This window comes from Corvus kubaryi, unplaced genomic scaffold (genome assembly GCF_017639235.1).
Source record: "Corvus kubaryi isolate FWS band 111438036 unplaced genomic scaffold, C.kubaryi_AGA036_p1.0 37266, whole genome shotgun sequence".
Classification (NCBI taxonomy): Eukaryota; Metazoa; Chordata; class Aves; order Passeriformes; family Corvidae; genus Corvus; species Corvus kubaryi.
The window spans coordinates 114,820-137,877 of NW_024581081.1; the positions used below are offsets into that span (position 1 = coordinate 114,820).

Consider the following 23,058-nt stretch of genomic DNA (forward strand, 5'->3'; position numbering starts at 1 on the left):
AAAACCGCTCGGTATGCTGCAACTCAATATCCACCAGAAAACACAGAGTGTGCTTTTCTACTTATATTTTCTTACAGAATAAAGCTCTGGAGGGCAAGGGATTTGCCTCGATCTGCAGGATCAGGTGACAGTGGTAAAGAGTAAACAAAAGAATACACAGAATAAAGATGGTCTTTCTAACTTTTCATTGTTTCTGCTGTAAACAACATTAACTACAGTCTTGGGTGAGAAGTACAGTCTGCGGAGGAAGTAGGAGGGAAAGAAACCAAATACAGCTGTGAGAAGAGAGATGCAAGGGTTACCAAGAGCTTGGTTACTCTTCACATTTTGACCAATCTGAAAGAGAGCTTTGAAGCACAAAGTTGCTCTGCTAAGCAGCTAAGAAATTGAAAAGATTGAAATTCTTAAATGTTGATGAGAATGTCTTCTTTACCATATTATGTTGAAATGTCTGTTCTATGTCAAAATTGAAAGTAAGTATTTACTACAAAAATCCATGTGTCTATTTTCACAAATGCACCCTAGCGATTTTAAATCAATTTTTCTATTTTATTCAGCTTTATTCAGTTTTGGGTTTATATACTTGATACAGGATTTTTCTGCTTGGGGAAAAAAAAATTATACTATGTCAGATTTTGTCAATACAGATAACTTACACATTTTCACTGAATTCAGCTCTTTGCTGAATTGGGATCATGCCTTTGAAGGAACCTAACTACAGGGAAAGCTAATAAAAATGAGCTCATAAAAAGCACACAGTTAAAGTGAACAGTCTTTGAAATCTGTTACAGGTTGCCAGATCTGAGGCTAATGCAAGGTCAGCTCTCCCTTAATTTCTTTTGACTTGTTTCTTCCAGAAGAGGACATGATACTATTTTCACTCCGGTCTTACTTGCCAACAAGGAGATCCAAATAATCCTCAAGCTGCTGAGTCAATTTGTGGTTATGGAGAAAAGCATTTCTCAAATATGAGAGATTGGATGTCCACTGGGAAAGCTCTTTTTCAGACTTCTCTCTCAAGCAAAACAAAACTAAGCTATTTTTCTTAGGTCACATTTTATTATCCTCTAGCTCTCCTCTCTCAACTTCTCTATACCTTTCTCAATAGTCCTGCTGAGGCTGAACACAGACTTGTTTTTCAGGACTCACCACCACATGTTTTTTGCCATAGTACAGTTTTTTCAGTCTTTCACAGAAGAGCCTCAATTCTTAATCTGTTATACAGGTAAATCTCCATTTCTATTAATGAAAATGACGACTCATTCCCAGCTACAGCTCTTTATATCTGTCTGTAATGAATTGCCTGTTGCTGTTTTTGAATCACCTCTTAAATACATCCAATTTGATTTGTGGTTTTCTGTTACACAATTATGTATTCATTTTCAAAACACACATATTCCACTTGTGAACTTACTATTATTATTTTTACCTAGAATTTCCACAGCATCTCTGGAGATACAGCAGTTGCCTAGTGGGATTTCTTCAAGGTCGCTTAGTTCATCAGGGATTTATCTCACAATGTAGGTGATGGCATCCTCAATAGCTGTCAAATGGTTCATGTATAACAAGTGTAGCCTTCTCATATTTCTGATACCTTCAACCATCAATGGGATGAGGAAAAAAAGTAACAGGTCACATTGTTAGCTGACCTGTTTTGGTATGTTTCTAATGCCGTGATCACAGCCAACTGCTAGACAATTAGATTTTTACTGACTCACATACAACAACTATCTGTATTTTGATGCCATCAAATGTATGACAAGTTTTGTTTGCATAGAAAGATAAACACAGCCTACTGATCAGGTACTGTATCATGTAATCAATATGAACTACCCCTCAGCCCAGAGAAAGTAACTCATAGAAGATCAAATGGGATCTTCCTGTGGAACAAATACAGGAGAAGCATTTTTTTAGTAAGTCATCAAAAGCAGACATATGAATTGCCATATCCATTTCAGTTACTGGATTGTGTGGCCCTAGCAAACACTCAAACTTTTCAACCTTGGTATCCAGTGACTGACCTCACAGAAAGTCAGCAATAGGTCAGAGATGGGAACTGTGTCACCTTTGCAATCTGAATGGCAGTTCATGCAGATTAGACAGTTCTGGGGTCAGTCTGTCAGATCAGCTTGACTGTGGTATGCATTACTAACTTGAAAGGAGCACTCTGATACTTTGTGGCATTAAGGATACAGAACATATCACGACTTCAGTGCAAATGTATAATAAAGTACTTTTCTAAATTAGATAGTAGGACTTCCAAGTTGTAGTAGTGTACAAACTTCAGAGGTTGTTAAAGCATTCACATTCTCAGCACAATATACTTTATTATGGTGTAAAATAAGAGTAAGCAGCAAAGTGTAACAGTGCTTGTCTCCATGTTATCTGAAGGTTCTTTCTTTGCAAGTTTCCTTCTTGTAAAATTACTTAATATCTTGCTTGCTTACAGAGTAGGTTGTGCAATGCCCTTCTGTTGCCAGAAAAATAGAGAACTGTTTCTTGATGTAAAGCAAGTTCCAGTTCATAAGTACTTGAAAATTTATGATACAGCAGTTATCAAAAACTTGTCTCTCTGTCCAGAGTTAATGGTCCAGTTAGTAAATATTTCTGCTACCAGTAGAAATGAGTGTATCTGCAATGCATTTAATTAATTCATTCTTCAATGGTTTCATTAAAAGATGGTAACTTTAATTCACAAACGAGATGTTTGTTGTGGGACTTTGATATCTAGACTAAACCAAACAGTCATACTGTTCCAAGAAGCCAGGGCTCAGGGTTTTCCTAACTAATTTGAGCAGCACTGACTCAAGCAACTAGACATAGTGAGGCAGGCCCAAAGAGAAGCTCTAACAACCCTAGATGTAAATGCAAAAGCCATTTCAAAGTGGATGATTTGTAAGGATTAACCTAATCTTGATATTACTTTGACACATTAGGAATAAAACTCCACAGCAATCTGCCTACTTGCCTTGTCATGGCAGTTGGCTCCAAACTTCCCCAAGAAATCAGAAGTTGGCTCCTCACATCAGTGATTCTGACTTCCTTTTTACACAGTAATTATATACATTCTGGTAAATTCACATAATGCATGATTCTTGAATGTCTAAAATTAAAATTAAACAGGAGCCTTTCCTACTGGCAGACAGGTTGCATTTGTGACTACCCAACAATGCATTTTTATGCAGCACAGCTTATCACAGCCTGTTAAAATGCTTCCTTTCCCTTTTCCTTTCCCTTTCCCTTTCCCTTTCCCCTATACAGTAAGCCAGAGGGAAAGCAAATTTGTCCCACTGGTGTAGGCTTTGCCAATAGTTAAGATACTTGGAAGGGTGGCTATGTGCAGAGACCTATAAGGCACCTTAAACTTCAGCCGACCATCCAGAACACTTTATGATTGCTCACATATTTACATGTGGTGTGGGCCTTAATCACTGAAAGCAATTTCTGAAGTGTGCAGAAAGGAAAAATGCAGAAATTGCTGAGAAATCTGGCAGCAGCATCTGGGTGAAACAGCGTTACTCAGCTGGTTTCAAGCACTTTGTTCCCCCCCCCCACCCCCCCAGGAAAAAACCCTGAACTGGAACCCCGGACAAGGTCTGATCTGGCAAAAGCAGTGCTAGACTGCCCTCCGCTGGCACAGCCCCGGCAGGGGACAGAGGGTTGCTCCCCTATGGTCTGAAGGGAAGGAGGCTGAAAGGAGGAGAGCAAAATCTTAGTATTTGAGCAAATGCTGAGAAAAATCCAGAGTGTTTGGATCAGGTGGATTTCTTTATCCTTCACTACCCATGTACGATAGAGCATCTGGAGGAGCAACTCTTGAAAACCTACTCACTGTTATTTTAGATAGGCATGGGCAGAACATCTATCCTTTGTCTCCTTCAGTGTCTCTTTGATGTGAAATTCCATCTGGATCTCAGCTGGTCAGAAAATCCCTAGAAAAGGAAATAATTAATGCAAGTTTTCTTGTATTATCAAAATTATTTTTAAAAGTAGATAATGAATGATAATGAATGTCTTTATAAATAGTCTATTGAAAGCAGAGAAATCTAATTACTTAACTGCTTGTGTTCATACAGAGATCACTGTCAGAATCAGACAATGAGAAAATGCAGAAAATATTTCCAAATAGCGAACAATATCTCGTCTTTGCTAGGTACCAGCAGTGTCACAAAATTGTCTTCTGCATCATATCAACCTATGTGTATTTCACTTATACTTAGAAAATGTTACAGCACATGCATAGCACAGGGTCCAGTGCATGAAACCATGAAACAAGGAGAGACAGAACTAGTCACCCAGCCTAACGTGGAGTCTCATTTGTCACTGCTCCTTTTCGGCACACTAATAAAATCTGCATTTGTGACTCACTGCATAATATTCTGTAATTTATTATCATTGTCCCAAGTTTCCTCCTCAAAGCTGATTCAGTGTAATATTTCATCTCCTTCTCTTTTGTCTCCTCCCATCCTTTTACAGTGCTCTGAGGACTACTCCTTGTGTTTATCAAGAGGTACACTACTTTTGTGCCCCAAATCACCAAGTTTTGTTCTAGCAGTGTATGCTGTTGGTCTTGTTAGGAGACAAGTACAAAACAGCTTAAAATCCTATTTATTTCAATAAATAAGAATTGCAATGAAGCAAGTGAAAGGTTTGCCTTAAGTGCAAGCAATTCCTTGACATGGCATTCTTTGTTGCCATCCCTCTATGTAGTTATATAAAAACAGGAAATAAAATCAAGCAAACAAACAAATAAAAACCACAAACTAAGAAAGGAGTCTAAGCTCCACAGAGGGATCTGGACAGGCTGGATCAATGGGCCAAGGGCGATGGTATGCAGTTCAACAAGGTCAAGTGCTGGGTACTGCACTTGGGTCACAACAACTGCTTGCAGCATTACACATTTGGGGAAGAGTGGTTGGAAAGATGCCTGGGGGAAAAGGACCTGGGGATGCTGGTTGACAGCAGCTAAGCATGATCCAGTGTATGCTCAGGTGGCCAAGAAGGCAGGCCAGTGGCATCCTGGCATGTATCAGCAGTAGTGTGGCCAGCAGGACTGGGGCAGTGATTGTCCCCCTGTACTCAGCACTGGTGAGGCCTCACCTCGAGTGCTGTGTCCAGTTCTGGGCCCCTCACGACAAGAAGTGAGGGGCGGAAAAAGTTGAGGTGCTGGAAAAAGTCCAGAGAAGGGCAGCAGAGCTGGTGAAGGGTCTGGAGCACAAGTCCTGTGAGGAGCAGCTGAGGGAGATGGGGGTGTTTAACCTGTAGAAGAGGAGGCTCAGGGGAGACCTTGTCACTCTCTACAGCTGCCTGAAAGGAGGATGTGTAGCAAGGTAGGGGTCTGCCTCTTCTCCCAGGTAACAAGCGACAGGATGAGAGGAAATCGCCTCAAGCACCAGGGGAGACTTAGACTGGATAAAGGAAGAATTCCCTAACTGAAGGAGTGATCAGGCATTGGAACAGGCTGTCCAGGGAAGCAGTGGAGTCACCATCCCTGGAAGCATTCAAAAAAGTGTAATTGTGGTATGTAGGGATATGGTTTATCGGTGGACTTAGTAGAGTTAAGGTAATGGTTAGACTTGATCTGAAGTGTCTTTTTCCAACTTAAATGGTTCCATGATCCTATGATTTCACGATTTGCAATTTGTCCAATAACAGACCTGTCTGGCATCCTCTGGAGGGCACAGTTTCCAGAAGCATCCAAGACATTTCAACATCAACAGGGAACAGCACACTCACAGCAGTGTAGTTAAATGTAATAGTAGAATCATGGAATGTCTCAAATTGGAAAGGCTCCATAAGGATGAACAGGTCCAACTCCCTCCTCCTTGCACCATTACCTAGGAGTAAACCATATGTAAAAGTATCATCCAAAAGCTCCTTGAACTCTGACAGGCTGGCTGTAACTAAGTAAAGAGAAAGAGACATCAGGAACTGAAGGAAGCCTATTGCAAAGGTCTTGTAGCAAAGAAGTTCCACATAACAGCTAAGAAAATGAGCTGCTCTTAACAGATGTCTTGACTGCTCACCTTTTTAAAGGGAAAATCTGATTATACAAGTATCTGTAGGGGCATTTTGTAGTATCAAGACAATTTTTGATTTAAAAATAGGTTATGTGCAGTTATAGGTGATTTTTTTCTGGTGCTGCAAGGAAACTGATAATCATTGTAAAATATCTACAGAGAACCTAAATCCAAGTCATATTTGATATAAATGCAAATTTGAGTGATCCTTGGATATGGTAAAGTAGGAACTTCCAGTCATGTTCTCTCCATAAAAAACAGATTGGGTTTTACTTGTTAAAAATTATTTGAAACGGACCTCCCAGCGATTTCCTTTAATGGGATATATATGAAAAGAAAAGGTTCCTTCTACAAATCAAACCACTGCTCTAATGTTATTTCTGGGCCTGTAACTTTTCCAATTTATATTTCTATTTATAGATAGCCCATGGCACTTAATGAAATCTATGTATGAAATAAATATATGTGGCACGAATGCCACATTTAAGCCTGTTTCCTCAAGATGTCAGGGAAAAAATGTGTCCTCTCACAATAAATGCTGGTATTCAGCAGGGAGCAAAGGGATGGATTTACGTGCTAACCCTAAGCGGAGTTATCTGGGAGCTTTTTTGTTAAGTCGTTAAACACAGAAAAAGTGAGATCCCACTTTCTGATTCCTCAAAGCACAGACCGCAACCAGAGCCAGTGTTTGTCTTATTATATATTGTATTATTATAATAGGGATTGGCAGCAACATGTCAATTCTATTATTTTACAACTTCTTTAGTGCTACATAGGTCTCTCTGCAGTCAGTCAAAAACATAGTCACAGCATTATTAGCCACTAGATCATGAAGGAAGGAAGGGAGGGAGGAAGGAAGGGAGGGAGGAAGGAAGGGAGGGAGGAAGGAAGGAAGGAAGGGAGGGAGGGAGGGAGGGAGGAAGGAAGGAAGGAAGGGAGGGAGGGAGAGAAGAAGGAAGGAAAGAAAGGAGGAAGGAAGGAAGGAAGGGAGGGAGGGAGGGACGGAGGGTGGATGGTTCGTCCCATCAGGAGGAGCTTAGCAGCGGAGTGGAAGTGACCTCACTCCCGGGACAGCGCCGGGATCCAGTCAGCGCTGGAGCACCGGCGGCCAGCCTGGGCGCGCCTCGTGAGCAGCCAATGGCAGGGGCGGCGCCGCTTGTTGTCGCCCCGTGAGGCGGCTGCGCCCTGGGCTCGGTGCCGCCGCCGCCGCCGCAGGAGGGACCCGGGAGGCCCCAGGCCCCGGTGCCCGCTCGCCCCTCGCCGCCCTCACCGGCCCCGCAGCCCCCGCGGAGGGCGGGGAGATGCAGCCCCCGGGCGCTCAGCAGCCGCCGCTCTACGCGCCCAGCAGCGGGGACTTCACCTTCGTCTCCTCGGCGGACGCCGAAGGTGAGCGCGGGGCCGCGGGTAAGGCCGCGCTCGCTGTCCCGAGACGAGGGCTGTTCCCGGGCCGCAGAGACAGGAGGGGCCTTCCTTGCCCTCCTTCACGCCGCCCCCGCGGTTGGTGTCGTGGCTGGAGGCGGAGCGGGGTGGCCGAGGTGGCCGCTGCCCGGGGGCCGCTGCCGCGGGTGCGCCCCGCTGCCGTGTCCGCGTCACGGGAGCACCAGCGTGGCAGAGGAGGCCGTGCCGCTCCGCTTCCCGGCTTCTCTGAAAGCCGGAGCCGAGCTTGTCCCGGCGGCGTGACATAACCGTGACCCCTCTGTCACTGCCCGCTCCTCTGGCTCCCGCGTTGCTGCAAGCCCACTTTGGTGTCTTACCGAAGATTGTGTCGTGTGTTCACGTTTGCTGTAATGTTGAGCCAAAGCGTCTGCGCCGTGTCTCATTGCAGCACAGTCATGAAGGAGAAAAAGAAGCTGTGTATGTAATTTAGGGGGTGGAGTGGGCCCCCTGCCAAACTGCTGCACAAGTAGCAGTGGTGTACCAGCATGCCGTGAAGATGTGCCTTAAAGCTTCAAAACTGAACATACGGGAGTCAACATCGTGCAAACTTATTTCGGTGGAGAATGATCTTTAGGGCTCTACCCATTTAAATAACAAGGATTATACTTTCATGTATGTATTTAGTTACTCTTGTAATTGTGACTAGGGAATCATATAAATCCTTACTCATGCGTCCCACCCTGGAAAGGAATTGCTGAAGTGGAGAAGTTACTGTAGAATACCTGTTCTTTATTCACAGTCTTTCTGAAAAGAAATACAAGTCAACAGTATAGTCATGGTTCTGGGGTTTTTTGTTGCTGGGGGGTTTTGCTTGTTTTCCTTTGGTTTGTTTTTCTTCTTCACCTTGGCCTGAAAAAGGATCCATGTACCTCTGAGCGGAAGCTCTCTCCTTTTTCCTCTGGAAGTATTTGTTGGGCAATGCTGAACCCAGTCCAATACAGCCACCTTTCCGGTAGGTTGTGTTGAATCGTGCTTAGCTCTGTGTTTTTTACGAACACAAGAAGGTGTGATCTCCTGCCTGTTCAGGTGTAGTCCTGTCCTCAAAGTACCCTAGCAAAGAAAAACATAAGCAAAGTTAAACATCTTGATATTTTAAAGTTAAAATTCTACGCATTGCACTCTAATCTTTACATGTTTCCTAAATCTCGATCCATATGAAAAAAAAAAAGAAAAAAAAGCTGTTCTGTTTCCCCATCTTATTTCTGTGGGAGGTAGGAGCTGTATGAAAGAAAGCTGGAGAGATGTTCACAATTAGGTCACCAGGCATGGTAGAAAGAGCAGACTGGGGTTTTGCTTCTTGTACTGCTTTTTCAAAATTAAGAGTCAAGACTGTTTTGAAAGCTGGTTTTCTACAATGCTTGGTTGAAATGAGGTATCTGAGAGACCTTGGTTTTGCTTCTGTGGTGTTCAGCCTGAGACAGTAGCAGTGAAGGCACCCAGGCTCTCCCTAGGAACCATCAGTGTCATCAGTTCTTGGCAGATTTTCCAGCACCCTGTTGCCCTGCTGTTAAAAATCTCATTCAAAGCAGCGTGCAGAAGAGGTGGTGACCAGTCCCTTTTCCCCTTTGTCTTGCAAAAGAGACTTAAGATCATGTTAACAGGTTTTATAATTCAAAAACGTGGCTGCAGGTATTCATTGACTTGCTTATGAGTTTCCATGCCTTAGGATGGATTGTTAGCAGTCCCTGAGAAAGGAGAAATACTTGGGTGGTTGGACTGCTGTGTTTGCTTCTTTTGTCAGCTGTATTTATGCATAGAGTAGCAAAAACCTCTCCTTGCAAAAAAAGTGTTATGTTGTAGCAGAAACAGATATTTCTTAATGACATAAGGGTCCCAGAGTCAAGAGAAAACTTCTGAGGCTTCAACTTGATGCCCAGGCATTAATATTTTCCTTTTTTCCTCCCTCTGTAAACAGCAGAGGAAGGCTTTGCTAGTCTGGTGAGAACAGTGTATGCATGCTGGGACTGAGAAGAGCAACAAGAAATTCCTGCCTTAGGTTACGATGATCTTTACAAGGGTCCTGTGCAGATGGTGTTCCAAGAATCAAAGGAATGGATCAGTAATTCTCACGATTATGAAATAGTTGAAAGGCATTTATGGAGAAGCTTGAATCTGAGTGGCCTAGCAAGCTGCTCTGGGAAGGAGAATTCTGTTGAACTAATTGCAATACTGAGTGATCAGTGAACACTTAAGACACGTTGGCTGAAGACATTGAGATTCTGTAACTGTACAAATTTTGTTCCTGTAAAATTATGTAATATTTTCCAAGAGGATGTTGCAAATGTAATCTACAAATATGGCCTGATGTGCCTCTGTGAGTATGTGTTTCAGAAGTATTTGCTGTAGTTAGGTGTTTTGGGAAATTTGTGCTGAGGAGCTTTAATGTGTGAAAAACACACCACAATGAAAAGGCAAAAAATATTTTCTTTGGTGAGGTGAAAAGTTGTTGGATGAGAAGAGAGTTTTTATTTCTCAATATATTTATATATATATAAAATATATATATATTTATATATTTTATTTCTCAATATATAGAGTATTTATTTCTCAATATAATATATTTTATTTCTCAATATATTTATAGTAAGCTTGTACAAAATATTTACACATTTCTGTTTGGATTTTTCCTTCTTAGCAGATAATGGAAATCCATTATTTCCAAAAGGAATAATTATTCACTTCTTATGTATCTTTTTCTTTCTTCAAGTTGCTTCATTTATTTTCCAATACTATTTTTTATTCTCCATCTGTATATAACTGAATAAAATGAGAAAAAAATTGATATTTATTGGTGATTTTGACACAACCAACCAGAACATAGAGAAATTACTCTTTTTTTTGCTTAGTATTGTGGCAGAGCAAGATCGTAGTATATCAAAGAGAACTTGTATTACTTATTATTGTCCAGAGCCTCAGGATCTCTGGTAGCATTCCTTCTCTAACGTTTTCAGCTGTATTAAAGGCAGGCTACAAATTAAAACATCTTCAAATGTTTTCCTTTTATGAAAAATTTGGCATAAAAGCAGAGAGTGGTTTTGGCTGAAACAATGCCTCTATAAAAAAATGAGCTCCAAAAGAGGTAGAGTATGGTCAGAAAAAAATGATGAATAATCCACAATTTATAGCATGTTGAGGCTCTCCTTAGTTCTCTCTTTTTGTGCCTTTAAAGACTTAATGATTAGGCACAAATGGAAGCCTTTCTGTCATACCATAACACTGCATCATAAAACAAGAGTCCCATCTAAAAGCTAAAACCTGGTCATTTGAGACCTAACCCAACATTGCTACTATTGCAATAAAACCACAAGTACACTTTCAAATTATGTATCTGTGAAAGCATAATTTTATTTTATAACTTTGAATGTTTTATGGTGATGACCAACACATGTAGCTTCATATGTTTGTTGTTTATCTTCCAGTACTTTTAATATCAAATGGTTTTGGCAAGACTTAAAAAGGTCTATATTTTTCTCCCTTTTTCTTTAGATCTTAGTGGCTCCATAACAACTCCAGATGTTAAGCTAAATCTTGGAGGAGAATTCATCAAAGAATCTACTGCGACTACATTCCTAAGACAGAGAGGATATGGCTGGCTTCTGGAAGTGGAAGATGATGACCCAGAAGATAACAAGCCACTCCTGTATGTTGCAATTAATTTTGGGTATCTATCTTTATTAGCTGTGTAGGGAAAACAAACAACTTGTAGTCTTGCATTGTCCCCCAGCCTTGTGCTGTGCCTAGAATTCTGTTTGACAAATTATTTGACCAATGAGTGTTTTCTGGTGCAAGAATGGAAACATTGTTTCTCATTATGGGCTTTAATCTCTATAAGTATAAAGCTTATATGGTTTTTCTGCTTTTATCTGTTGATCTTGGTTTAAAAAAATGAGACTGATTATTTCACAATATCAAGAAACGTGAATGCAAAAGATACAAAGAATACAAAGGCTAAGACAATCCTGTGGGAAGATTCCTCTTAAGTGAATCTCAATCATTTCTGTCAGTTATTCTGAAGCAAAAGCATTGTGAATCATGATTATTACAGTAGGGATGTTAGAACCAAGGTAGCGCAAACTTTATAATCTTTGATGCTGCCTTTTACTATAAAGCTAGATTAAAAGGGTGCTAGTGCTGAAAGACAATGACCTCCTCAAAACTGAAAGTCTTGCGTCCATTGTTCTGTTCATAGAAACATGGTTGGCTGAAGAAAGTTTGTATCTTGAGGTTACTACACTGTGAGTCAGGCAGCCTGGTCCTTGTTCTGCATTTAAGCAATTTCATTTTCAGTGTCTCAGTGTTTTTCTGTGAATTAAACATAATGATGCTTTTAAAAATTGGAGTGAGACAGAGAGTACTCTGGAGAACTCAGATGAGAGTTTTGGGAGACAACAGGTGTCTGGAGAGCTTAATAATGACAGTGCTACTTGAGAAGTGGTTTAAGTTAAAGTGTGCAGAAGTAGCTCCTTCTGTGCATAAGTCTGTTTTGTAAACCCCTGACTTTTAATTAAGAAACAGACTGGTGTAGTGAGGTGACAACATAGGAATTCTGACTTTCGTGTAATTTTGTTGTTTTGATTATTCCCAGAAACACGTGCCATAATGAATTCTTGCTATCTGAATCCTATTAAGGATTGAAAGAAGAGCAGCCTGTTAAGGGCAGTTCACCAATGCAGTGCTACTGTGCGAATGTTTTGTTCAATAAAGTGAGACTATTTTTTTAACTTTCTCATTGGGCAGCCTTTCTCCAGACACTTGTTTCCTGATACAGCTGCCATCACTTTCAGGTGAGGTAGCTGTCAGCTTCATACAAAAGATTTATTCACATGAGGAACTGTCAGAAGCCCTAGACAATGCCAAAGAATTCTTTCTATACAGCCAATATTTGTGTTACACAGTCTTCAGAGTAAGGTATAGGGATGCTACATCCTTTTTAGAGAAGTGGTGAAAGATAGATGCTTCTAGTCTATTCTTTAGATTCAGGGTTGGTTAAAGAACAATTTTTGTTACTTAGTCACCACTTAGTAATACCACTTTTGAAGTAGCTTCAGTAATAGTAATCCAAAAATTACCTTGAGGGACTGAATTAGCAGTATTTAATTTTTTTTTTTTTAAAGAGAAATTGTGGTGAATCATGTCTTTGCATTTATTTCTCACTTCAGCTTTTCTGAAGAAAAAGCCAAAAAACCAAAGCCTTGGATAAAACCTTCATGAATGGACTTAGGATATTAAATATTCTACATTTTTCTTCACTGTGTACTTAAATATACAGCAGTATATCTGCTGGAAGTCTCTTGCAACTCTTCAGAGCTCCCCAGTCATGGCTGAGGTTCTGCACATAAAGAAATGGAATTGCCCATTACTTGGGAAGTCTGATTCCTTCCCATTATGCTAGGACAGTCAGGGCACCATGGACCAGTTGGGAGTCTCCTGGGCAGGCGAGTCTTCCTGCCAATTTGTATCTGCTTTCAGAGAGTTTGTAACAGGAAGCGGGAATGCAATGAGAGAAGGGCAAGATCTGTTGATACATACTGCTGCTAGTTCAAGTGACCTCGATTTATTTTACCCGTATTGGAAACAAGCTAGAAATTAAACAGTTGGCATAAGCTGATCTGTTGAAAACTACTGTTGTTGAAGGAAATTAAGCTCCATTTTCTTTTAAAAAATTGGTTTTATGTGATGTATTTGGAACAGTTTAATATTAGTGAATGTAATGGTATTCTTGCAGAATTTAAAATAAAATGTTTTCATAGTAAGTGTGCTTGTGGCAAACTGCTTGGCATAGGAATACACGGACATTATGTGTGCACGTCTTTGAATTTTAAGTAGTTACAGTGATAGAAACATGTCACCTGTCCTCGTGTGTCAGAAAAATAGACCTCCTGTCTTAATGCAGACTCTCAGGGTATCACAGAATCATAGAATTGTTTGGGTTGGAATGGTTGACCTTAAAGATCATCCCGTTCCAACCCTGCTGCCTTGGGCAGGGACACCTTTCACCAGTCCAAGTTACTCAGAGCCCCATGCAGCCTGGTCTGGGTATGCTGTGTATGTTTTCTGTTCTCAGTCACGTAGTTTGTTTTTGAGTGACTAAATAAATCTAACTGTGTCCCACCAGTTACTGAATGTGCATGAAGGTATGGCCTTGCTTTACTGTGCACAAACTGTTCCTCTGTAGTCATGGCCTCAGAAAGCCTTGTGGGTGACAGGAGACTTGCTCTATAAACCTACTGTTTGCCCCTGTACTTACTTTTTTAGATCTGTTTCATTACTGTGCTGTATAGTAATGCTCACTTGCTTTACAATTTCAGGGAAGAACTCGACATTGATCTGAAGGATATTTACTACAAAATTCGATGTGTGTTGATGCCTATGCCATCTCTTGGGTTCAATAGGCAGGTAGTGAGAGACAATCCAGACTTTTGGGGTCCTCTGGCAGTTGTCCTCTTCTTCTCAATGATTTCATTATATGGACAATTTAAGGTAGGTATAAATCTTCTGACTAAAACGAAATCTGAACTAAATTTGGGGATGTGATTGCTAAGCAATTTGCATTCTTACGTAGGTAGAAAGTCTTTTTTTCACATACTAATGTGGGGCATTTCAAGTGCTGTTTCTCAAGTTAATATGTAGAAAGACAGCATTTAGGAATGTATTAAATAGCCCACGGATAAGTTAATCATGATGAAATGTCAGGTTTGTTTTTATACAGTAAAACAAAGGAAAGATGTGGTTTCTAGAGGAACCAGATTGATACTGATGGGTTTATAGTCATATTAGTGAATCTTTCCATTTTAATTGTAACCTTTTGTTAACTTGCTTTTTATTACTAAAAAATGTTACCAAAAAGCATTTGTTTGGATGTCATGAATTCTAATTTCCTGACAAATAAAGCTGCTTATTTAATTCATACTATATGACTGCTGTTATCTGGTATATTTAATCTTCATTAGTGACATTTGCTATTTTGTCCTCCCTGCTCAGTTACAATCAAGTAACTTTACTCTGGTCAAAAATTCCATAATTCCTTTTGAACTCCAGGGTGAATAGCTACTCAGAGGCATTGTGCATATTTAATTGATTTCCATAAACTGTTAGATTTTTTCTTTGTGTTCTGGTTAAAATAAAGAAGTGTTATCATTTATAGTAACAATTTGAATGTAAGCCTAGGTGCTCCTGCATTGGAGGTCTTTATGACTAAATGTGTAGTTGCAGTTGTTTTAAATGTGACCAAGTATGGCAATAAGCCATATGTAAACTAGCAGAATGTGCTTATGCAAGGATTTGTGTGAATGGTGGAATAAAATCATTCCCTTTGGACCTCTGGCTTCAATATGGTGTACCAAATGCTGACTCAGAATTCACTCTCAGTATCCTGTCTCCATGAGGCTTGAAGTGAGTAGACTAAACCACTTTATTGTTCAAGTCTTCTGGGTGAACTGCTCGCCTGCCTCCTTGGCAAAGCAAGGACCATTCCTTGACCCTGTGACAGATGAACCACCTCCTGCAGTTTGTGTATCTCCTGTACAGGAACACTGGGCCTAATGTTTCTTAGGAACAGTGGGTTTACCATATGGATGCAAGAGTGCTCTTATATGTATGAGGAGGGAAAGCTAGCAGCTAGCAACAGGATGACTGACAGCAGCTGGACACATGAACCCAAAGGTGGGCTCTAAGCTGGGGAGAGATGAGCACTCCTGCTCTAAGACTTTAATCTGGTCCTCTTCTTTTAGACAGTGGAGGAAAGCAGGAAGTAAAAGGAGGCCATGTGCTATTTTCACAAATAGCATAAAGCCACTATATTTTTTTTCGTTTTTATCTGGTTTTCCCTAGTTCATTCTTCTGGAAATCTGGAACTTTTAATTAAGCAAAGTATTGAACTGAGTACTGACTTAATTTTTTAAGTTCAGTCATTGTATGTTTGGAAATACAGAGACTGGACTTAGACTGTTTCCTTCTAAAAAGGCATTTCAAAAAGGAGAGCTTTACTTCTAGTCCTTGCAGTGGCTCAACACCAAAACCAGTTAAGTTAATTTGAAAGTTCTGTTAAGCTAGAGAATGATTTTAGGATTTCTTCTGTAGTTTAAGAGCATAACTATGAAAGAAGCAAGAAAAAATAACAACAGACTTGGTCCCAGGAATCTGAGGCTCTTTATTAAGTTGTCATCATCATCAGGTTCCACTGAGAATTAAAGTCCTGTGTCTTCTGAGCGTTCTCAGTTTGAGTAAAGAATGAAGTGGCATCTTTATAGGTGAAAGAAGAATTCCAACTCCTTATATTGGTGGGGCTGACTTAAAAACTGTCTGAGCCCATATTTTGTAATAGATGAGACGTGAAGGCATTTAGGGTAGTTTTAACTTCCTATTCCTGCTACAGTAGTTACAAAATACATTGCATGTACACCAAATTTACCATTAATGTGATTCTGTAAATGTAACCTCTGAACTTTATTTGCAAATTGCATTGTGTTACTGAACACTATTCTTGCCACAATTCAGAATTCAGTTTTCATAATAAAATCCTTGACTGCAGTGAAAACGATTATGGAAATGGATTTTCCTTTTTCACAATGACAATTACTCATACAAATGAATTGTTTTTTATCTCTTAAGGTTGTTTCTTGGATTATAACTATTTGGATATTTGGATCCTTGACAATTTTTTTACTGGCCAGAGTTCTTGGAGGAGAAGTAAGTACCTGTATGTGAAAAGGATGTAAAGGGAGGTAACGTAAAGTCTCTTGACTATGTTTTTCAGCAGTAGTTGGGTTTTCATAGTGCTTGGCTTTGGATCTTGTAGTCAGCTAAGAATGGATGCAGTTGCTAAGTCAACATTTCGGGTTCTCAGTCTCCAAAATAAAATCTGAAATACAGATATCATCATCTAATCTCTCTGTGCAAGGGATTGTGCACTTGGAAGTGATGAACATTCTGGAAATTTGTACTATGAGTCCCAGAAATTCTACCAGCTTCCTGTGATCCAGAACTGAAGTCAATTTTTGAGGGAGAAATGCTTTCAAGTTTTTGGTCACTGGGCTAAATGGGACTTTTTTTTTTCAAATGGGGAGCTAACAGCAGTTAGATGTCCTTGTGTGTAAAGCACCTGCCAGTGTTTGTTTTCGACCCTGGCCTGATGCAGTTCAAACCCATTAAAGTATGAAATCCAGTGCATGTTTCTCAACTGCAGAGCCAGCTGGAGTTGTGGCCTGCATCCCTTCCTCCAGCTGCTTGCACCAGCAGGGTTGGAATAGCTGCTTGAGCTGTTTCCAAATTGAGTCATTAAGTGATTCAGGTGTAAACAACAAAAAATGACTTAGAGCAAGGCCCACAGACAGCTACAGTGGAACAGTCAGGAGGATAGAACTTCTTAAAATGGATCTGCAGCATAAAATGCATTGAACTGTGTCGTGGAGAACTAAGTATTCAGTGATGCTTGATTTCTATACTTTTACTATGGATATTGCATTAATGATGCACCAGTGTTGCAGAGGTCCTATGTTATTTACTTTAAACTTTTTAGATTTTCCTTTTAATCATAATTGTTAGTCTTCTTGTGTGAACGCTGCTTTGAAGGAAAAATGTTTTATAAATGTGATTGCATGGCATTTCTGCATATCAACACAGTCCAGATGCCCTTAAATCAATCTGGTTTGCAGCTTAAAATGTGGAATTACCAGAATGTATAAACTGGAGAAAAAGTATAGGTTAGCAGAGCTGATTGTGAAGGATTATCATCCACAAGAAAATGCTTAAAAGATGCCACTATTTCTCCTGTTAAATCCAAGAAGCCTAGCTGTGCACAGGAACATTTCAGACCATAGTAGGGGAAAATCACACATTTCCTTCTGAAGCTAAAAGTAGTTATGGAAGTACTTGGAACAACTCTGTTCGAGGTAGTGACAATAAATTGAAGCTGGAAATCAGAAGAATTCTGTGCCTTACAGGGATCAAGTTTCAGGTGACACCAAAAGCATTCATGTACTTTATGTATTTATTTATGTATAATGGATATGAGTATGTTAATGCAGAAATTATGTCTTTACTGCTTGGGACAACTAGGACTACAGCTGGTCCTTGAGAGGTCTGTTACAGTTCTATGGTCCTGGGTATCATATGTAAATGTTTCCTTTGAAAGTGATCATTTACAGTGTTTCAGTAAAGAAAAAAAAAAAGACAACGTATTTCTAAGGTTCAGCATACAACACCAGTTTTTATACTACCAAGCCTCCGTTAGCGGAAACTTCATGAGTATAACACATTATAATTGTTATTCATAGTGTTATAGCAAGAACTAATTGTATTTGGTGACAGAGATTGAGTACTGCACAGCTTATTTTTGTGTGCTTGAAAATTTCAGGTTGCTTATGGCCAAGTTCTTGGTGTAATAGGATATTCCCTACTTCCCCTCATTGTCATAGCACCTGTACTTTTGGTGGTTGGATCATTTGAAGTTGTTTCTACCCTAATAAAAGTAAGTTCATATCATCTATTGAGAATTGTTTAGTTATTTTTACGTCACTTTCTTAACACTTCAAGTAATCTGTTCAGGAAAACATAATGATGTGTCAAAATTTTCATAACTACAAAGTGAGCTCTGTGATCCTTTTGGTTAGTGTGGTGGAAAGTGAATGTCGTTTTAAATGCTCCTTTTGAGTGCTTGGGCATATACAGTGCTGTTGCTATAACAACACCTGTTGTTACTAGGCTAGCTTGTATTTAAGTATTTTGCTGTGCTCTAATAGTTGCACTACAAAAAAACCAGGATTCTCATTTTGAGAAGAGAATGCATAATAAAACCTCAGAATGAAGAATCTGAAAATAAGCTGTTCTCTCCCTTCCCCCATCGTCCAGTTTATTTTTAGTCGCTGCAGCATGAATATGACGTTAGTCATTGTTCTGAGACCTCCCTGTAGTGGTAGCAGTACAAAGCTCTCGATACCCTTTGCAGACAAGGTAAAGATTGTTCTGATTTAGAGATGTGGAAGGTATGGCACAAAGAATAACCTGCCTGATACCACCTGCTGCTGGACACCTTCTATGGAACCAGCAACATTCCCTAAAAGATCCCAGAATGACATAACACTCTTCAACACTTCCAGTACTTCTTAAAACCCTTTTAATAGCCTTTGAAGTTACTGCTGAGTCTGGGAAGCTTAACTGATAAAATTCTGTTATGAGATAAGCTGTTCACTTTCTGGGGGTTTTGTTGCTTTCATTGTTTCTGTCCTTTTAGCTTGCTGGTAAACAGTATAATTGAAATACAACTAGAGTGTATGATAAATAACAAAATTGCTGTATTTGTGATTTGATAATTTGCAATTACTGATAAACGATAGTCAGAGAGTAAATCATTAACTTGCCAGTTAACTAATATATAACTTCAAAATAAATATATGTTCATGAAACCTCTGTTATTTGACTACTACTAACAGCCTTATGTTAACTTCAGGGTGAATCTCTGCAAGGTTCTTATCTTTGCACCACTAGTATGAAAATGCATTACAAGCCCCAAATGGCCAAAACTACTTGGGCTGTGACAAGTACTACTTCTTAATGGCTGGCTCTGTATTGTATTGAGAGAAGAAGTGATTTTTACTGTGGTATTTGGAGAGACTTTCTTGTGGTGTCAGCTAAGACTCTTCATCTTCTTTTTCAGTTGTTTGGAGTCTTTTGGGCTGCATACAGTGCTGCATCATTACTAGTTGGAGAAGAATTCAAGACCAAGAAACCCCTTCTAATTTATCCAATCTTTTTATTATACATTTATTTTCTGTCCTTGTATACTGGGGTGTGATCTAGTGTAAGATGTGGCCAGAAACCGTATTTCAGTCACTTGCAGACTGATAATGTGTAAGATTAAGAAGGCTGGAGATAATACAAGTGACTGTTTTGAATCCAGTTGTCAAGATGTTTTAAGATCGAAGAGCATATTTGTGTATATTATTTAATGAAGCAATTGTAGCTATATAGATTTGTATCAAAGTTCTAGGTTTGTTTAAGACTCTTCAGATTTTAATGAACAAAATAAAAGGACCTTGTGTTTTATAACAAAGCGTAGCAAAACTGCAACTCAATACCTGTGCCAAAAGCACTGGGACCAGATTACTATATTCAAGAATTAAAAATGAGGAGTTAACTGTTAACAATCTCAAAGTGCAATTTTTCTTTTGAGCTTAAACACAGCTGTCTTTTTCTGGCACAGCAAATTCTGTAGATAATATATATTTATGAAACAGTCCTGATTGTTCACAGAATAGTCTGTATAATCAAGACAAGAAGATACTACTTTTAATTTAGTGCCTCAATTACTGTGATTTGGCTGTTGAGTTTTTATAAATTCCAATTTGTTTTCAAAACATGTATATACTGTGTATTTTGTATCTATGGCTTGTGTGTACCGTAAATACTCCTTGGTTAAGGATGTATATTGGGTTTTTAAAAATAGAAGATACAAGTATTTGAAGTTTTCATTTACTATCTCTGACCAAAGGAGCAAGATATTTACTGCGTGACATAATTAATTAAAATGCATATTTAGAGAATCAAATTATTTTACTTAAAAGTATAAATTTACAGAGAAATGGGTGAACACCTTTCTCAACTCTAGTGCTGGCTTAATGTTGGAGAAAAAAAAGATGATCTATCAAATTTGTGTGATCTTTAAACAATGTTATTTTATGATGACAAAATAAAAATTTTGCTTCCCTAACTATGTTTTACAACATCTTGCTCTGTTTTGCTTTTAATAGCATGGTATTTAACATGCATCCTTTTTTTTTTCTTGCACCAATACTATTAATCCTTTGTAAAGAGAACTAAGAAAGATTTGGAAGGCCAGATTCTCCCTCCACTAAATAAGGCAGAGTTACAGCCTTAGTAACAGTTAGAGTCTTGCTAATTTTGACTCTCCAAGGATTATGTAATAATGTGATGACATGTTAAATATTTCCTGTGTACTGTGTTGATTGCTTATATAATGGTCCTTATGGTAATATTTCTTCACAAGGGAAGTCCACTGAAGTTCACTTTGCATGGTACTAATATAGGCATTTGCAATCTTCAGTATTTGGTATCAACACATAGCTCTGAAGTTTCTTTTTTTTTTTTTCTGGTAACAGAAAAAAAGCATTTCCCGTGCTCTGCCCCCTGCCCTTTTTTTATTGCTACAAATTAAAATCAGCCATGACAAGGTAATAGCAAGGGCTGTCTTCGATCCCTGATGGACATATTTCCATAGCAGAACTGGAGCTTTTCAGCTTCTTAGACTGTGTAACTAGCCATCTTGGGGACTTATTTTTCTACCAGTCATTACTGATGCAAAATACATAATTAAATTCCAACTCTCCCACAAACCTTTAGCTCATTCAGTCAGCTTTCCTGGCTGATGCTTGTGTTGGTTTTAAATGGAACTACTTGAAGTTAGTGCTGGACTAACTGTAGTGTAATACTTGAGCTTGTAATATATAAAAAGAGAAAAATTAGTAGAGTGATTGACATTTCACCTGATTTTTGACTTCTGAAGAAGTTGTGGTGGAATTAATGCAAAGTAGTACTAAATCAATTTATACCAGCAGCAGCTTATTTCTTACCTACAAGTGTTTTGAGAGCATTCATACCACATTCTCAAAAGAAAAAGGAAGTTACAGTGTATTTAAAAAAACCATATTAGCTTTGGAATCTTGCATGATAATCTGGTTTTACCTCTTCTTTTCATGACTTCTATTTCTTTTTTTTAACAGGAATATCCAACTATTGTTATAAGACTCCACCCAGCCCCTGTGAATACGTTTAACTTCCATCACCACAAAGGTGAAGGGCAAGAACACTTTTGGGTTACTAGGCTGTCGGAGAGCTTCAAGCTTAGTTCCTTCTTCCATAGTTGTTCATGAGGTGTTCTGTGCATCTGAACTATGAATATTGACAGGATGCAAGAATGTTCTATTGAGTGTCCAATTGCCTCCCTTTCCAGTAATGTTCTGTGAAATTTATAGTTGCAATTTTAACTGTTCCTTTCCACAGACTTGGCACATGTGTAATATGCAATGTAGATATGCACTTAACATAGTACATATTTTGTACACAATTGCAGATTTGCACCTTTTAATCTTAGTATCTTTAGGGTCACTTTTTGCATATGTTGTGCGAGAAACATACAAACAGCTCTCAAATGATTCTGATAGTTTGTAATAACTTTGCATTCAACAAACTCATATTTTTAGATGAGGTGTGTGTGTAAATACAAGATGTATTTTATAAAAATTTTGAATTAAACTTGTTTACAGAACATATGAAGCTCATTTATATTTACTGACTTAATACTGAATAATTAATATTGATGCATTAAGACATGTCCATGCTCCTGTGCATGCCACCAATATATGGATGCTATACATAGCACCAAAAGCTTTGAGGCTATAAACAAGTTTTTGTGATAATCAACACACTACTTCAGTCTGTCAAAACGGTAACTTAGAGCACATCCATCTAGCAAAAAAATTGCCTAAGATGCCTTTGGCATACCTCATTTTGGCATGGTGACATGGGTATCACCCCTTGGTGAGACATGCATTTTGGATGATCTCCAGAGAGCAGCTAGATATGTACTTGTCTTGTTTCCTCCTCTACCCATCAGACATACTCTGCTGTTTATCAGAAAAATTATGTTTACTTGAAAAGTTGATTAAATCCATTGTTGAGACAACATACAGCTTGAGATCTGCTGTAATTTTATCATTATCCTTATCCTTACTGGTGTTTAATGTTTTGCTTGAAGTACTACTTAATAAGAAGCTTAAAAGCGGCTTATTTTGCTCTCAGGACAGTTTTGATTAGCCTGGGTGGCACACATACCCATGTGGGTTTGGTTTGATTTCCTTATTTTTTTTCTTCACACATTGTATTTCTTAAAAAATTTCCCTGCTGGAGCAGCCTGTGCTAATTTGGGTCCTTCTAATAAAAGTATTTTGTAGAAAACTTTATACTTGAAAATTATCTTAAAGACCATCAGTAGCCTAAAAGCTTTGTGAAATATTTAACACGTCATTTGGATAAAATAAAGCCTGTGGCACATAATGTGTACAGGTAGGCTGAGCTATACAAATTGAATTGCTATTTTAGTGGGTGAAAAGGGGAAATCTCAACTAAATACAAGATGTTTTATTAAACTCATGTCATTTTTGAGGCACTGCTTCAGAGCAAAGTGCTGTCGTGGGTGCAATGGCTCCGTGCTCCCCGCCCGGGACCAGGGACACCCTTTCCAAGGGCAGCGTGCGTTCCGCGAGGGAGCCGCGGCAGAGGCACTGTGGCTTTGTCACTCCGTACCAGCGCTGAGGCCACTTACACTGGGGCTCTCTCGCAGCGCTCGGGTTCAGAAACAGAACCAGCGTCGGAGCCGGGGTATGAAACACAAATACCCGCTCCGGTTTCCCCGAGGCGGGGGGCGCCGAACTCGCTTGCCCGCTTATGAGCCAGCTTTTGTCCGAAGCGGTAACGACGCGGCAGCGGCGGGGGCCGGGAACGCCGCGCTCGGGGCCGGGAACGCCGCGCTCGGGGCCGGGAACGCCGCGCTCGAGGCCGCGCCGGGGCCGTGCGGGCGCGCGGGGGG

At 39.5% G+C, this 23,058-nt stretch overlaps 1 protein-coding gene and 1 long non-coding RNA gene across 4 annotated transcripts in view; one reads left to right on the forward strand and one right to left on the reverse strand.

Moving 5' to 3' along the window:
• Window positions 1-7,877, reverse strand: part of LOC121663108 — a 70,453-nt gene extending 62,576 nt beyond the window's left edge. Inside the window, exons 1-3 of one of the 2 annotated variants that reach the window (XR_006015527.1) lie at window positions 7,775-7,872; window positions 5,658-5,837; window positions 3,833-3,932 (exon numbers count right to left, since the gene is read on the reverse strand). This is a non-coding gene — a long non-coding RNA (uncharacterized LOC121663108). Of the gene's footprint in view, window positions 1-3,832; window positions 3,933-5,657; window positions 5,838-7,774 lie in introns of both variants that reach the window. The other variant, XR_006015528.1, reaches the window with a different exon arrangement.
• On the forward strand, window positions 7,094-21,740 carry YIPF4 (Yip1 domain family member 4). Of its 2 annotated transcripts, none has more exons than XM_042024994.1 (6): window positions 7,094-7,424; window positions 10,944-11,097; window positions 13,766-13,937; window positions 16,068-16,145; window positions 17,812-17,925; window positions 19,111-21,740. In XM_042024994.1, the coding sequence occupies exons 1-6, from the start codon at window positions 7,322-7,324 to the stop codon at window positions 19,246-19,248; spliced, it is 759 nt and encodes a 252-aa protein (XP_041880928.1). In that variant the 5' UTR covers window positions 7,094-7,321; the 3' UTR covers window positions 19,249-21,740. The 2 variants fall into 2 exon arrangements, with proteins under 2 accessions (XP_041880928.1, XP_041880929.1); XM_042024995.1 differs by having other exon boundaries at window positions 7,095-7,406.
• Window positions 21,741-23,058: the final 1,318 nt, after the last annotated feature.